The sequence below is a fragment of the Lethenteron reissneri genome, chromosome 29, assembly GCF_015708825.2.
Source record: "Lethenteron reissneri isolate LAM-NWPU_2019-01 chromosome 29, ASM1570882v1, whole genome shotgun sequence".
Classification (NCBI taxonomy): domain Eukaryota; kingdom Metazoa; phylum Chordata; class Hyperoartia; order Petromyzontiformes; family Petromyzontidae; genus Lethenteron; species Lethenteron reissneri.
This window is the reverse complement of record NC_083807.1, coordinates 2,367,545-2,384,326: the sequence shown is the minus strand read 5'-3', so window position 1 is coordinate 2,384,326 and position 16,782 is coordinate 2,367,545. Positions and strand designations below refer to the sequence as shown.

General features: G+C 49.5%; 1 protein-coding gene across 3 annotated transcripts in view; it reads right to left on the bottom strand.

Annotated features, from left to right (window-relative positions):
* The window catches only part of LOC133349121 (collagen alpha-1(XIV) chain-like), a 96,490-nt gene extending 80,053 nt beyond the window's left edge, over nt 1-16,437 (bottom strand). For 2 of the 3 annotated variants that reach the window (XM_061562323.1, XM_061562326.1), the window contains exons 1-3: nt 16,325-16,370; nt 6,717-6,876; nt 3,089-3,205 (exon numbers count right to left, since the gene is read on the bottom strand). In XM_061562323.1, coding sequence (XP_061418307.1) covers nt 3,089-3,205; nt 6,717-6,795 — 196 coding nt within the window. In that variant the 5' untranslated portion in view covers nt 6,796-6,876; nt 16,325-16,370. Of the gene's footprint in view, nt 1-3,088; nt 3,206-6,716; nt 6,877-16,311 lie in introns of all 3 variants that reach the window. The other variant, XM_061562325.1, reaches the window with a different exon arrangement.
* Between the last annotated feature and the right edge of the window lie 345 nt (nt 16,438-16,782).

Below are 16,782 nucleotides of genomic sequence, written 5' to 3'. Positions count from 1 at the left end.
ACACCACCCATAGGCCTTCGACCCCGGTGCTGCACGACGGCGCTGAGATATTTGAAAGAAGCCGACGCGTGACAGCTGCTGCCCAGAAGAGAACGGCAACGCAAGTCGCCCCCCCGTCCGGCACCCCCCCCCCCCCACCCACTCTCTCCTCGGCGTTCACGTGGCGAGGTCCAAGGCCGCTTCCGTGCAGCCCGGATCGGCCCACATGAAGGCGCGGCAATGTGATAACTGACCGAAAAAAAACCCGAAACGAATGTTTATTTTACCAGGTGAGGCCCGCGTAGCTACGTAGCTCGTTTTCAGAAGCGACCTGGCCACAAATGATAGCTAAACGGAGTGGCTTAGGGTCGTGTGAAATTTTATAGTGGCCAAATACGCTAAACATACGTTGATTCTAAACGAGGAAGGAATAACGGGAGGACCCAGATAAAAAATCCACGCCACCACGAGGAGAGAAACACATGGAAACTCCAAATAAACAGGTGTCAGGGTCGGGAATCGAACCCACGACGTCCTGCATACCAGGCAAGGCAGTTAACATCTCGTTACCGTGGTGCTCAACCTTCTCTCGGGCAATCGTCATCGGCGCAACGCGAGACGGCCGACAGACAAACAAACAGACGCCGTAACGACGGCGTTTTTCTCGAACGCGGGGCCCGTGTCGCCATCGGGGGAGGACTCTCGGTGCGGTGGCTGAGAATCGACGGCAGCGCACGGAAGCGGGCGGTGAGGAATGCCTCTAATCTGCACCATCCCTCGGAACGCGATGCTCCATCTTGCACGACCCCCCCCCCCCCCCCCCCGACTGATGCCGACTTAACGCGCGCCAGCGACGCCGTTTGGGGGCGCCGCCACCAAAAGCACCTGGCACACGCGTGGCCGGGCCCCCGTGACCACAGGCGGTGCTACGTGGAGGTGGGGGGGGGGGGGGGGGCGCAGGCAGAGAGAGAGGCTATTGCCCCCCCCCGTCACCTCCCCCCCCATCCCTCAACTAGGTGAAACGGGAGGGAAGCGACGAGCTAGAGGTCCGTGCGGACAGAAACGTTCGGACGTTTCCGCCGGAACAATTCGTAGCGCACCGAACTCGCGATCCACAGGTCGCCTGATTGAACATAGGGAAAGTAAAAAAACCTAACAAAACGTCACGCAGGTGAAGCTACGTGACGAGATCGATTCTCAGGTGCAACGGCGACGTTCATGGCCTGAGCCGCACTGGCAGTGAAGCGCACTCGCAGAAATAACGAACATTCCATTTGACATTGCGCTTTTCTTGGACAAATTCCAGCTCCATGAATTAAAAACAAAGCTTTGGCTTGGTTGACGTGCGATGGAAACTCTTCACGTGGGGGCATGTGAAGGGTCTGCCCCACGAGAGTATAAAAAGAGGCCTATTGGACGTGACTTCACAGGTAGTTCCACAGTGTCATCTTTCGGGGGCTGTGCCGACACTGCTTTGCTGTTTGAATATCTCACGAGCAATAAAACAACGTGAGGCTCGGCAGAGTTGAGCGCTGGTGAGCCGTGCCGCGTTCACCGTAGGGCTTTGATGCACACCGCTAAATGTAAGAGTTCGTTTCCAGTATCAGTGGGGCCGAAATCGCTTTTTTTCTCGGCACAGTGAAAGATCCCTAAGAAAATATAACAACCCAAGCCGCAATGAGAAAAAAATACTTAAAATTTGCGGTCACTTAGGCATTTGTTTATTTTGATAACCGCGTCTTTAGACGCGGGTGTGAGTCATTAAGATTAGACCAAGATGGATTTTTTCCCCCACAAATTTTTAACCAATGAGATCTTTGTCCTAAAAAATGCTTTAAATTAAAAACTCCCTTTAAATCAGAAAAAGCTTTTCGTGACGGGCAATGTTTCTAGAATTTAGGACGTGTGTGTGCTTCATGGATTCTCCTATAGAATGTTCTGTGCACAAGTAGCCAAAAACAAGTATGTTTTCAAATGAAAGAGAATGTGCTTACGTAAATGCATTTTCTTCCAGAAGCCACAAGCAACATAATTGAATATCCACACAATCGCTCACTCACCAAACTGTCCACGCACTCGCCCATACACCCTCGCCACATTCACTCCTGCACATACTCACCACACAGATTAAAAATCACCAAGCCTCCCACCACACCCACTCAACTCTCTACTCACCCACCCTCAATCATCCATAAATCAACTCATCTATCCACCTACCCATGAATTTACACCCACCCACTCACCCACGCACTCACTCACCCACTCCCTCACTTCCTCACTCATCTACCCATGAACCCACTCAACCACCAAACCATTAGCTAAACACACCGAACCACTCGCTCATCCACTCACCCACCAACTCATCCATCTCACTCACCCACACTTATCTACCTATCCACCCACCCACCCATTGATCCAACCATTCAACCACCCAACAACCCGACCATCTATTGAACCACCCACCCTCTCACTCACCCACCTATCCAGCCACTCACCCACCCTCTCACCCACCCACCCATCCAGCCACTCACCCACCCTCTCACCCACCCACCCATCCAGCCACTCACCAACCCTCTCACTCACCCACCCATCCAGCCACTCACCCACCCTCTCACCCACCCACCCATCCAGCCACTCACCCACCCACTCACCCACCCTCTCACCCACCCACCCATGCAGCTACTCACCCACCCTCTCACCCACCCACCCATCCAGCCACTCACCCACCCTCTCACCCACCCACCAATCCAGCCACTCACCCACCCTCTCACCCACCCACCCATCCAGCCACTCACCCACCCTTTCAACCATTCAACCATTCACCCACAAATCCAGGCTGTTGGCAACCTACGGATCCGGAGCCGCATGCACCTCTTTGAGAACCGCTTCATGACGTTATCTGTTACCACCGTCTCGTATTCACCACTTGCATTGCAGATCTTGAAATACTACATTATTACCAAATTCGGGAAATACATAGCTCTTCATGTTATTTTGGTTGCCGACCCCTGCACATGACCCAACCACTCACCCACTCACCCACCCCCTTTCAACTATTCTCCCATTAACCCGACCACTCAGTGACTCACCCACCCACTCACTCACTTACCGGGTGCTGGAGCGATCACGATCTTGTATCCCGAAATCTTCCCCGTCGGAGCCTTCCACACCATCTGCACATTGTTGTCTTTCAGGAACTTGAATCGGAGGTTCTTTGGTGCCAAAACTAGCCCCCGGTGAAGAAAACATACGGCACGACCAGGTTAGCGTTCACGCAAAGGAACAGTCAACATTTGCCCGGCCCAACATACAGCGCCGTCACTTGCGTTGTCGTCTTAGCATTCAAATTTGCGGCGGAATGAGAATTGGTGCGGTGGTTTTTGGGCCCTGCGCTATGAGCCCGGCGTTTTCAGATAAATTCCCGGCCACGGCTAACATCAGTGGCGAGTGATGTCTGCAACGCACCTGAGTCACCTTACCTGGCTCCACTCAGAAACAATGAGCACTGACCGGCGTGATGAAGTATGGTCAAACAACATCGACGACCGGCACGGAGTATCGAAGTCTTCATCCAGCAGCAGATGTTCAATGGGCTCTAAATTATCATCGTTTTTTTATTATAAAATGCTGTAATCATTAACAATTCTAACAATCCAAAGCCCTAGCCTACTGCCAGATTTGTTATGTCCTGTGCGTGTTTTGACATCTTTGTGTTGCTCAGTCTGCCAGGAGGCTGTGTTTTTTTTTCATATTTCATTCAGCCGAAAACATGTTGTTCTCCAAATCTCAAATTAATCCATTCACTCTCTGCCGCTGGAAAAAATATCAACATGACATCACAACACCACTGGTTTGAGCATCAAAGAAATGTGCTCGTGAGCCTGCTCAACGTCCTCGAGATACAAATAGTTTTGGTTTTGTTTCTCCCATAAAAATTCCAAATTGCCACTGACCAAACCGCTCGGCACGCACCCGATGTGTCATCAGGTCTCAGAGGCTAAGCAGGAGCCAAGCCTGGAGAGTTCGTGGATGTTTGAACATCAACCCCACCAGGCTGTCACAGTAGCTGTGATCAAATAAAACCTGCAATGGGGAGAGAGAGAGAACAGAAAGGCTTTCCATTCTTTGAAATCGGCTTTAGTGCTCTCTGACATTATTACGGTACCCTCATTGTGCACGTTGGCGCAGCTGTCATTCCCTGTGGATGTTCACTTATCCGACCATTTCACATATCCACTTGTACCGCCAGTCCCCCCCGTCCCTCCCCAGAGGGTGGGATACGCGACGTGGCAGCATACTCAGTGCGGAGAGCCCACCCCGCTCTCTTACGTGGTGCCGCGTGCGTGGGAGGGATGCCATAAACTTCCCGAGTGGGATGATTCCGTTCAAAGGGCTTCCTCGTCTATTATTATACACTTATTCGTGTTTGTTTTTTTGGAACCCGCCAGCGACCATCACCACCCGACTGGACGACATCGCGTCTGACTCACACGGTAACTCACGGCACATTTGACAAACGGCACCTGCCGGGCCACTGCAAACAATCGCAAGCATAAAAGGAAAAAAAAAAATTTGTCCCCATATTTTTTTGTTCTGACATCACGAGACCACATGAGGAACCCGTTCATGCGACCGGCAGAAAATAATTTCAGAACACCCATCGAAGCTTCCAGTCTTCACAGACACTTATCAAATGCATTTCAATGTTGTTGTTATTAAGTGGCTTAGTGTTAAAGATGCCACCATCATCATCATAATCATCATCATAATCATCATCATCGTCAGCAGCATCATCGTCGTCGTCACCATCATCGTCATAATCATCGTCACTACCGTCATCACGTGGTATTTATGCTGCACCTCTCGTTCAGTACATTTCTAGGTGCCCTGCACCAGAGGAGACTTCCCCAGTGGCAGCTATCCCTGTGTGCTACCAGGAAAACGCAGCACCTGGAAGTTGTGTCGTATGGACACCGATAGACTCATCGTGGGACCCACGTGCTCGCAAAGAGATTGCGAGACTCACGAGGGATCTTCCCATCTCCTCCGCCAATGACCGTCCGCCTCGGTCTGTACAAAATGAGCACGTCCTTGATATTGCGATTGCTACGTGAATCCACACTGTGTTACAATGAACCAGGTGGGTCCAATGCTCGCTGAGATCCAAGATGCAGACAGCACAACTGGGAGATAGTTGGTAGCAGGGAATTCCCGATAAAAAAGTGCTTTGTTCCCCAGGAAACACAGTTAAAGCACCAACCCCGCCTTCTCCCCAAGAGAAGCTTGACTCTCACGGGAGTTTGCCAATGCGTTAGATTTACAGCTGAAACGTGGGAACATCTACAGGCAGCTGGAGAATGTAGCCACTACAACGTCCTGCTGGCGTTTGTAAAATGTTTAAAGTGAGCCGATGTAAGTCCAGGTTCCAGAATTTCCCACCCTCCTCTGTCTACTTCTTTCTCTTTTCGATTTAAAGCTTCTTTCGTGACTGCAGGGATTCATATTCTTGGTTCTTTCGGTAAAGTCACGTCGTAGGGAAATAATAAAATAATAAAAAAATACCAAATAAAATAACTAAATTCTCACGACGTTTCGATTGCAACACAAGCAATCATCATCAGGTGTGAAAACCACAGCAAGAAAAAAACGTATTTCTCTCCATAACAAGAATATACGTTGATGCGTCTCCCTCTCTGCCTGCATCTTGTAATGCTCTCGTGTCCTACATATTTATAGTCGCTCTGCAATCGGGGCCGGTTTAACCCTCAGGCCAATGAGGCTTTAAGGGCCTCGTATTTTGTAGGCCCTCCTTACGGCCTTCCGTTCAACGTTGAAGTAATAGCTGAGCGACGACAGCGCGGCCATCGGACCGATTTTTTTTGTTTTTGAATTACGATGACGTCATTCGTGACTTTCATGCCACAGCTATAGCTGGGGGGAAAAATGTGTTTTAAGAAGTGAGTGCAGAGAGCTATTTAAGTGTGATGAAGCAATACCCGAGGGATGCTGCCGTGGTGTAACGGTGAGCACATTGGGCTCGCAATACACAGGGCGCAGGTTCGATTCCATCTATTGGCACGGCGGTTAAAACAAAAAGGTGCAAGTTTCTGAAACTCTCCCTCCCGCCCCCTAACTCTCTCCGGCCTCTATGCACCCAGCAGTATAAATTCCTACACCACAACGAGTCCAATCCACACTCCCCGCTCTTACAAGACATCTGGCCAGCGTGGAAGAGAGAGGCCAAAATACTCACGAGGGGCTCTCTCGAAGCTCCCTGAAGATTCCTCGCGCGGAAGTGCTTCCGGCCGGCAGTGGCTTTAGCAGGCAATTCATTTTTTTTTTCATTTAACCAGCTAAGGCCCACTGAGCTATATAGTTCTTTTAGCAGAAGCAACCTGGCCACAAATGATCGCTCAATGAAGTGGCTTATCACGTGGAAATGTATCGCAGCCAAATAATGATGTTGATTCTAAATGTGAAGGGAAAAACTGGAGAACCCAGAGAAAAATCCACGTGACCACGAGGTGAGAGAGACATGCAAACTCCAAATATACAGCAGGCGTCAGAGTCGGGATCGAACCCACGACCTCCTGTATACCGGGCGAGGTAGTTAACATCTCCTAGCCACCGTAATGCCCAACTACGGGACCAGCGCCTTTACCCTCTTCACATTGAAGTCCACAATTGCACCGTTTTGCGCTGTGAGGACGCTCGTGGCGGCCGGCGTCTCTCTTTACCTTGCGAGTGAACGACGCAGACGGAGAGGCTGGCGACCAAGGCGGCGGTGACGAGGAGGGAGACGTCCACCCTCATCATGCCCGGGTCGGTGGGGCGGGGCAGAAAAGGAGGTGGTCGAAGAGGTGTGTTCACCTCTTTTCAGCCGGCACCCTCCTCCTCCTGCCAGCCACAAACCACAGCCAGTTAAAATAGACCGTCGTCGGACGCGCACGAAGACAACGCGCACGTACACAACGCGCACGTACACAACGCGCACGTACACAACGCGCACGTACACAACGCGCACGTACACAACGCGCACGTACACAACGCGCACGTACACAACGCGCACGTACACAACGCGCACGTACACAACGCGCACGTACACAACGCGCACGTACACAACGCGCACGTACACAACGCGCACGTACACAACGCGCACGTACACAACACACCCATGCAGGTTCTGTTCGGCCAGACAGAGGGGGTTAGACGGGCATGGCACGGGATGGGGATGAGGTGAGCTGATGCGGTACAGGAGGATGTGGAGCTGAGTGGGCTTGCCGATGGCTGGTACCGGCGGTGTCAAGATCGGCCTCTGTGGAGGAGGCTCGTGAATGACGCTACTGGGCAGTTGGGAGGAAGTCGCCCTCCAGCAACAACGGAGGGCGGAGGAGCATTGCTCACAACAACAAGCGGAGCGCCGAGCGGATATAATGCAGCGAGCTGGCACAGTGAGGAGCCCAATTGGTGCGTCAGCCAGTCATCTGAATTGGTCAACCCATGACACCTGGGTCTGGTCCGTGACCTCCTGCCAGCGAGCCTTCGATGTTTTCAAGTAGCCTCAAAGTGCACTTAGCCTGGCACAAGTGTCGTGGTGACGTCACCGTCACTTAGTGGCTAATGGCGGTTGTTATTGCACAGCGATTCTGTTCAGTCCACTACTAGATGATGACCTTCCACGCGCCATGCATCTCGTCCATATTCGCTTCACTACACTGGCTCAGCGTGGCTGGGTGAGGGCGGGGGGCATCATGTGGGAGTATAGAAGTACGGGAGCATTATGCTGCCCTGGCCTCTACTGAATCCGTAGATGTGGAGTGCGTGCTGGGTTTTCTCTGGGCACCCCATGATTCTCTCACACAGAGAGAACATCGAGTTAAATTAATAAATAACGCAAGCGGCTCAAACGTCCCAAAGCAGGACCCTCGTGAAAGAGTCTGGTGACTCGGGCGAGATTTTTCCGGGCAAGGAAAACAACCTTTAAATTATTATTATTATTATCCACGAATTTTCAAACTCCATTAAAACAACGACACCGACTTCCCATCTGTAACGCCAGTAGGTAGGAGACGATCATTCCTGTAGGGATTGGCGTGTAAGAGCAGTGCTACTAACACCCTCCAAAAGAGGCCCTGCCTTTTGAAGTCACTCCCCTCCCACCCGCAGTGGCGGTGAGCAGGAAACATTTGCAGGGGTGCGCCTTTACCCATTTGTAAATCCTTTATATTAAGTTCACTTGCTTGCTTGCTTGCGCGCTTACGACCGTGCAAATCTTTCGGTAGTTTTTTAACCCACTTCCCGTGATCCAATCGAGCTGACAATTTGCACACAGACTCGTTGTGCGTGACAATTTATTTTCGTGAATTTTTTTTCTCCAAAATTGTACACTTTTTAGGAAAAAATAAATTATATTTAATTACCAATTGCTTAATGGTGGCAGGCAATCATCTGACCCATAGGTGGCAGCCATCTCAAGCCAGAGGACGAGAGGACTCTAGCCGCCACGCATATAAAGGATTTATAGTGAAAAACTTTGTTTTTACGGGTTAATTTTTTTTGCGTTATTTCAAACAAATACGACACCGGCTCATCTGCAATAGCAGGGGGAGGAGAGGGGGGGGGTGCATTCCTGCAGCGGGGGGGGGGGGGGGGGTCGGTGTGGTATATCGGGCGGTGTTCCAGCGCCGCCCGGCATTCCGCGCTCTGAGTTACTCGGGCTTTGCCGCATTTTTTTTGTCCGTTGGAATATTTTGGCAGCGGCAGCAGCGGCAGCAACGCCGACACTTTCCCTTTAAGGTCATCGCCGCCGCTGTGCTGCTCCCACCATCACCACCACGGCACAGACGCCATGGGGCCCCGAGCCACGCTCTGATAGGGCAGCGATAAACGGGCATTGTTTACGGCGTGATGTGTTTATCGCGTGCGGTTATTGGGCCTGTGATTAATTTATCCGGCCACCGTCAAATTCCCAACGCTCCTTCCCACCCGCCCTCAACCCCCCCCCCCCCCCCCCCCCCCCCCCAGCGAATTGTTGGTGATTCAACAAATTGTCGAGATTGACCATCACAATTTCAAACATCACACTATTATAGGACTACAGAGCTTGGCAATTGTTTGTGCCGATGTTGGCTTCCTTCCCACTTGCCTGTGGTTTGCCTCTAAATCTTTATCTCTCTCTCTCTCACCAAGGGGATAGGAAAATGAAAACAATGCGCACGTGACTGAATGTGAATTTATGTAGATGCTCGTTAACAGCACTTGCACCAACAGTTTCCTAAGGCTATACGAATGATCTTTGCTTATATGTATATTTAACTTATTTCGCACCGTACATAACCAACCGTGCTAATCAGAGTTTGGGGGGATAGGACATCAAACTAAACACAAAAAGCAGTTCTCAATAAATTACTTTCAATCTAGATTTCAAAGTGCATAGCCCCGGTGGCTTCTTAATATCGTAGGGAAGAGCGTTCCAGATGGCCACAGAAGGGCATCTGAACGCGCGAAATGCGGTGGCCGTCTTTGAAACCCGGATTTTAACTCGGGATTTTAGCAATGCCGGCTCAAGATTCTTCAACGATGTTATCCTAGAAGGATTTTTTTGAGCAGGCAAACTCTGGACTGGTGTCGACTGTGCGTGGCATGATGAACAACGGCTGATTGAGGAGGAGCCAATTTGACATTCGTAGCTTTGACAGACCAGACTTGGATTGTTTACAATCTCTGCTTAGGTCATTCCCATTCGGGTGAACTCAACATGTAAAACTTTTCAGAAAAACGATTTCCCAGATGGAGCGTTCGCCCGAATGTAACAAATTGTCGGGCACATTTCACTCGCCACGCTGCTGTCTGCAACTTGGAAAACGGTTCTACTCCGAGGCGAGGCAAGAATAGGTTGAAGTGCTTTAGGAAAATTAGACTTAACAGTGAGCAGTAACGTGCACCCACGTGTTCAGAGAGAAAAGGTTTCAATCGTTGCACATTGGGTGCTATGATATGTAAATCGATAACACGGGACACTGATGAATTCTACTGAACACTAACTGAAAGGAAACACTCAAAGAAGCGTAGAGAGATGCACATTGGGTGCTATGATATGTAAATCGATAACACGGGACACTGATGAATTCTACTGAACACTAACTGAAAGGAAACACTCAAAGAAGCGTAGAGAGATGCACATTGGGTGCTATGATATGTAAATCGATAACACGGGATACTGATGAATTCAACTGAACACTAACTGAAAGGAAACACTCAAAGAAGCGTAGAGAGATGCACGTTGGGAATTAGACTGAGAGACAGAACGAAGAGCACGTGGGTCAGAGGATAAACAGAAAATTAGACGTCACATTGAATGTTGAGAAAGGTACGTTGGATTGGCACGTTGGATTGGCACGTGGGGTTGGTCCGTGGGATTGGTCCGTGGGATTGGTCCGTGGGATTAGTCCGTGGGATTGGTCCGTGGGATTGGTCCGTGGGATTGGCACGTGGGGTTGGTCCGTGGGATTGGTCCGTGGGATTGGCACGTGGGGTTGGTCCGTGGGATTGGTCCGTGGGATTGGCACGTGGGGTTGGTCCGTGGGATTGGTCCGTGGGATTGGACAGGCCACTATCCACTTCAGATGGGAGAGGGATCGATGAGACTGGTAACAGAAGAGTAGCCAAACCACTGTCAACTTTCTATTTTTATTTTATCAGGTGGGGCCCACTGAATTCTATAGTTATTTTGCAGAAGCGACCTGGCCACAAACGATAGCTCAACGACATGGCTCTTGCATCACGTGGACATTGATTGCGGTCAAATACTCTAAACGCACGTTGATTCTAAACTTGGAGAGAAAAACCGGAGGATCCGGAGAAAAATCCACGCAACCACGGAGAGAGAGACACGCACGCAAACTCCAAATATACAGCAGGTTGAGATCAAAACCCACGACCTCCTGCATACCAGGCGAGGGAGTTAACGTCTCGCCACCGTGGCGCTGTCATCTCCACCACGGCGGCGATGACGGAGCAAAGAGATCGTCTCACGTGTGCACGAGCCGCATGGGTTTTGAGACATCGCGAGACCACGAGGGATTTGCGGCCAGCAGAGCGAGGCTTTCATCCCGTATGGTGACAAATCTTAACACGTTCTACTCCGTTGTGTTTTCGGGTCGTTACCGCGTGTCGTTCGGCACGACGTCCAACGTTTCGCTCCACATGCCAGTAGCTTCTTCGCTGTGTGTGCGGCTCTCACCGACGTGTCATCGGGTTGGGACAAACTTATTAAAACAGTCACCTTCGCTCACTAGTTTCCGCTCCTCACTCAAAACGCTCTTATTTTACGTGAGCTCACCCGACGATCTCTTAATCACCCCCTCATCATCACAACCACCACCACCGTTACCGCTCCCTCTTCATATTCTCATGAAACAGCTACCACTCGTTAACCTCATTCATTCCATTCGTCATCATTTACAGTCATCAATTTCGCTTCTCAACGAATCTACGCATCACAAATTTTTCACACAACTACGGTTGAAATCTGTTGCTGTAATATCCCATGGCTAGTAATACCCTTCAAACAATACATATGTTTTGCGCCTCATAAATTCGTAGGGGATAACATTATTCACCGTTTAACTCAAACTTTGATCGAGGAAAATGTTTTACGTGGTGATTTGAGAACAGCGTTCTCATCAAAATATGACCGAATAATATTGTTCATACAACTAATTACAGTATTGGGTGATGCTGCTGCATTGGCAGGGGTGCCAAAAGTGCAAACAACAACAAACTCAACAACATTCATCAACAACACTGTTGCCTTCAATAGAAGTTATACTTTATATTAGTTTTTTTTCAAGGCAGTGCTGAGCAAAACAAAAATGTGAAAACGTATTTTCTCAAGTGGCTTTTGCGAGAGTGATGATGCTAAAGCCATTAGGAAGCAGACGGAATGCGCTACCAGTTACTCCTGGAGTTATGAACACGGAGATGATGATCGCGATGAGAAATCCAGTCGCATCCTATGCCGAGCACAAATCCAATGAAACTAATTATCTCTGCTATAAACTCTGCCCAGTATATGGTTTATCATTCAAATGAGTCCTGGTGCTGCACTAAAAAATATGAATGACATTCCACATTCCTACGGCAGGGCCAAGTTTTCCACGTGTAAACTATTAATTATCTCCTGTTTATAACACTTAGCCAGGAATTTAAATCTCATATTCCTATGACAGGAGCAAGTATTTCCATACAGCCAGCACTTTTGAGCCCCTCTTTATATCATGGATCCATTGGTGGAAACTCGACATTCATGTGGCGAGTCCATAAGCTACATAGCGAAAGCCCTCTTGACTTGGCGACTAGCTAGTCCTCACTTTATCGACCTCTACTGTGTGATGGGCTCAACTGGAAGTCGACTCGACATAGACCTGTGAGATAACATACCAACACTAGCCATCTTTAGCAATCGCATTGCAGTTCGACTCGTGCGCTAGTGGCTGATGCATGTACCAAACTCCATCATCGTCACTGGGCGAGTCAAATAAGAATCATGTGTTTAGTTTTTTGTACTTCTCTCCCGCACCTCCGATTAGCACGAGTGGCTACGTACGGTGTGAAAGAAGTTCAACGTACATACATCACTGCTATATGGGAAACAAAGTCAAGCGATTGACTTGTATGACTGGGCCCCACCATTGAAGTGTGGAATTCCCACGGCTGGCTCATGACCAATTCAAGATATGAGCGACATCAGATGTTGATCAGCGGGGCGTTGATTGATTTTATTCTTCTTCTGCTGTAGTCACTGCAATTGACTGATCGTGAATACTAATAAGTGGTCTTGGGCAGAACGCATCGTGAGCCAACTAGGGTGGTGGCCAAGGGATGAGATTGGTGACGGGATGGACAGCCAAAAGAGCGAACATATCTTAGAGAACGACCACCACGGATATAGAACCATGCTATCAGACCATGCACACTGGAGTGATATGGGTGGCGTAATATCACGACGCCACGGCATATCTATTGCAATGGCACGAGGCCTTCATCCAGCAGGATAAAGATGATGACACTGATCACATCTTCATCAAGTGATGCTCCTTTTTTAAATAACCCCAAAGGGATGATGATAAAGATTACGTCGCTACTGGTGATAATGGTGATTAAAATTATAATTCTGATGTGGAGAGACTATGACTCACGATGACGATGACGAGTGTGCTAATTGACACTGATCAAGTGCTTCGGCTACGAGTGCTTTTTATTCCGGCCAAAGCCTTTGAAGCCGGCGACAGACTCTGAACACGTGGCATTTGGAAGATAAAACAAATTCAAAGAAGCAATTCTGGCAAACGACTCCCATAAAAATATAACTCTCTCCCAAAAAAAAGAATAAATCTGTTCATGCGAGTTTCACAAACCACTCGCGCCGCATCGCAAGAACCACGATAGTCCCGGGCCTCGGGAAGGGAACTCCGGAACTCGGCGACACAGAGAGGAAGCCGTCAAAGTAACGCCAAAAAACGCGCAATCTCGACGCGCCGTTACGTGGACGCTGACTCCGAGAGGAGCGCGCGTGGCTTGCAGAGACATCATCAGCCAGAGCCTTGGGAAGGGGCTGGGACTGGGCAGCGCGCGACGCCGCGAGAGATGGGTGACCGCGACTTGGTCGGGGGATAATGACGGATTGGCAGCCAGGGAAATGGATCGTGAGTGTGGGGGTGTGGGCAGTCGCGTAACGAGCGTGGGACAGGCAGGGGGTATCTTGATGACTAAAGCTACGAGTTACCCCCCCCCCCTCTTTGACAACCACCACGAGAGACGAATCAAATAGCGGGGCCTCCACCTCATCGATTTCTGCAACCCCTGAGCTGACAGTGTCGTCACCGCGCCACTGATGGGGGGGGGGGGGGTATTGCGGTGGCTTAGAGGGGGGCCTTCATCCAAGCAGTGGATTGACCATGGCGGGCGATGGTGATTGTTATTTATTTAATTAGCGCGGGAAGTTTGAGACGGGGATTCACAGATTTTCAGCTCGCAGACTTTATATTCTTGGTTCTTTCGGTACACTATGGGAACCTCATTTGCCAGTAAAAATATGATAATTGGTTCTTTACCCTTCTATCTGGCAACAAAACTGACACCTTTTTACAAGGAGTCATGTTTGCATAGACCGCAGGTATTGCGGTCTATGCAAACATGACTCCTTGTAAAAAGGTGTCAGTTTTGTTGCCAGATAGAAGGGTAAAGAACCAATTATCTTTCGGTACAGTCACGTCGAAGGGAAATAATAAAATAATATAAATAAAACAATACAATTCTCACGACGTTTCGGCCACAACGCAAGCAGCCGTCCTCAGGTGAAGATAACTGTCGGAAAGACAGCGTCCTAAATTAGGCCGAAACGTCGTGAGAATTTTATTGTTTTAATTTTACTATTTTATTATTTCCCTTCTACGTGACTTTACCGAAAGAATCCCTGCAGTCACGAAAGCTTCAAATCGACATCTCGCAGACTTCGTTCACCACTGGGGTTGGGTGACCATTACCCCGACCCATGATGATGAATCTCAAGAATCAGAGGCTGCAACTTCGCGGCCATCGCTTCCTTCCTCTCGTCAGAATCTCTCAGCCGTTGTCGCAAAGGCGACCACGCGACAAAAAGTCGCTAGGTGCCCTCTCGAGTCTCACCGCTCGCGATGTCGCCGACTCGTTACGCCGCCCTCACGCCGTGCCCCCCCCCACTCCCATCCCCTGTCTCATGATTCCTGCGTCTCTCCCTCCCCGTCCCGACTCACCCCGACATCACCTGGGTATTATTCACGGGAGCAAGCAGCAGCTCGCTTGTTCTTGGTTTTATTTTTAAATCCTTTATATTAAGTTCACTTGCTTGCTTGCGCGCTTACGACCGTGCAAATCTTTCGGTCGTTTTTTAACGCACTTTCCGTGATCCAATCGAGCTGACATTTTGCACACAGACTCGTTGTGCGTGACAATTTATTTTCGTGAACATTTTTTTCCCAAAATTTTACGCTTTTTAGGATTTTTTTTTATATTTAATTACCAATTGCTTAATGGTGGCAGGCAATCATCTGACCCATAGGTGGCAGCCATCTCAAGCCAGAGGACGAGAGGACTCTAGCCGCCACGCATATAAAGGATTTATAGTGAAAAACTTTGTTTTAACGGGTTAATTTTTAACGTCACACAACTCCAGCGGAGGCGAATTACTCGGTTAACCGCCGATGGCTAACGAGTCTGTGTGTGTCAATGACACGTACGAGGCTGAAAGCAGAGTGGAACTTTAAGCCGACCCTGCCCAAAAAGTGAATCAACATTCTACTTTACATATTTTTCAAATTCCGAACGATATCTCTGAAAACAATGTTTTAGGATACGTACAACGATAATTATCAAAGGCTAACCATTCGTTCGCTCACTATCCCTTCTAGAACGTCCCTAGACTTGACACTCGCTCGACTCTCCACCCCACAGGGGTCCACAACCAAACATAACAAGAAGAGACGTTAAAAATATACAATTCGGTATACATACACACACACTCAACTCAATAGTTCAAGAACCGCAACGCACTTTGGCGATTAATGAAAAACGTCACGAAACGGAGCGTAAAGAGCCGCCTCCTGCTCTCTAGGCCGTATAAGAAGATGCGTAACATGGACATCGCTCGACTCCCTGGGTCTCCTGGAACACCTGTAGACCTCTCCTTCTTGGTTCTTTCGGTAAAGTCACGTAGAATGGAAATAATAAAATAAATAAAAATAAAACATAATAAAATAATTCTCACGACGTTTCGGCCACAACGCAAGCAGCCGTCCTCAGGTGGAGAGCAGGTCTGTCGAGTAGACGGCTGCTTGCGTTGTGGCCGAAACGTCGTGAGAATTATTTTATTACGTTTTATTTTTATTATTTTATTATTTCCATTCTACGTGACTTTACCGAAAGAACCAAGAAGATGAATCCCTGCAGTCACGAAAGCTTTACATCGAAATTTTACCTGTAGACCTTCCACGGCACGGCGGTCCGTAAAAATGAGCTTGCACAGCTGCGCATCGAAACGGCATGTGCACAGTACAGTATTCGAAAATGTCCCCAAACTATAACGGTGAAATACTTCAACGGCCCTCACCGAGATCTGCCTTTAAACTTATCGACGCTGCTTCAATGACGACGAAACTAAATGTACAATATATATAGGACGGGCGGGAAGTCGACATTTATACACATCGCAAAAGTTCACGTGGCTACGGAAGAGTTACGGGTATATACGGAATTGCTGCGCACGCTGTAGAAAAGCGACGGAAAAGTTCGTACCTTGGATTCTCACCTTCCTGGGAGCTCAGTGGTCCAGGTGTCCGATTGGTGGGGGGGGGGGGGGGGTCTCGCTTGGAGGTCCGAAACTGCGGGGGGTCCGAGTTACACAGTGGGGGGGGGGGGCGCTCCGAAGGGTGCGTGGTGGGGAGCGGTGGCGCTGAGACCGCGTGCTGCGATTTAGAGAGGCTGAGGAGAAGGCGCACTCCAAACTCCACACTCCTCACTCCTCCTTCCCTCCTCCCCCTTTCTCTATCCTCCTCATCGTCGTCCTTGCCTCCTACCCCCCCCCCTCGCTACTCTCTACGCCCCCCCCCCACCACCTCCTCCTCCCATCTCGACTCTCGATCCCAATCCTCCTCCCCACGTCCTCTATCAGATTCCGCCTCCTACACTTCATATTCCAACTCTTCGCTCTACGCACCCTCCTCCTCCCTCCCTCACTTCCTCCTCTACTCTCCTCTCTGTCCCCAC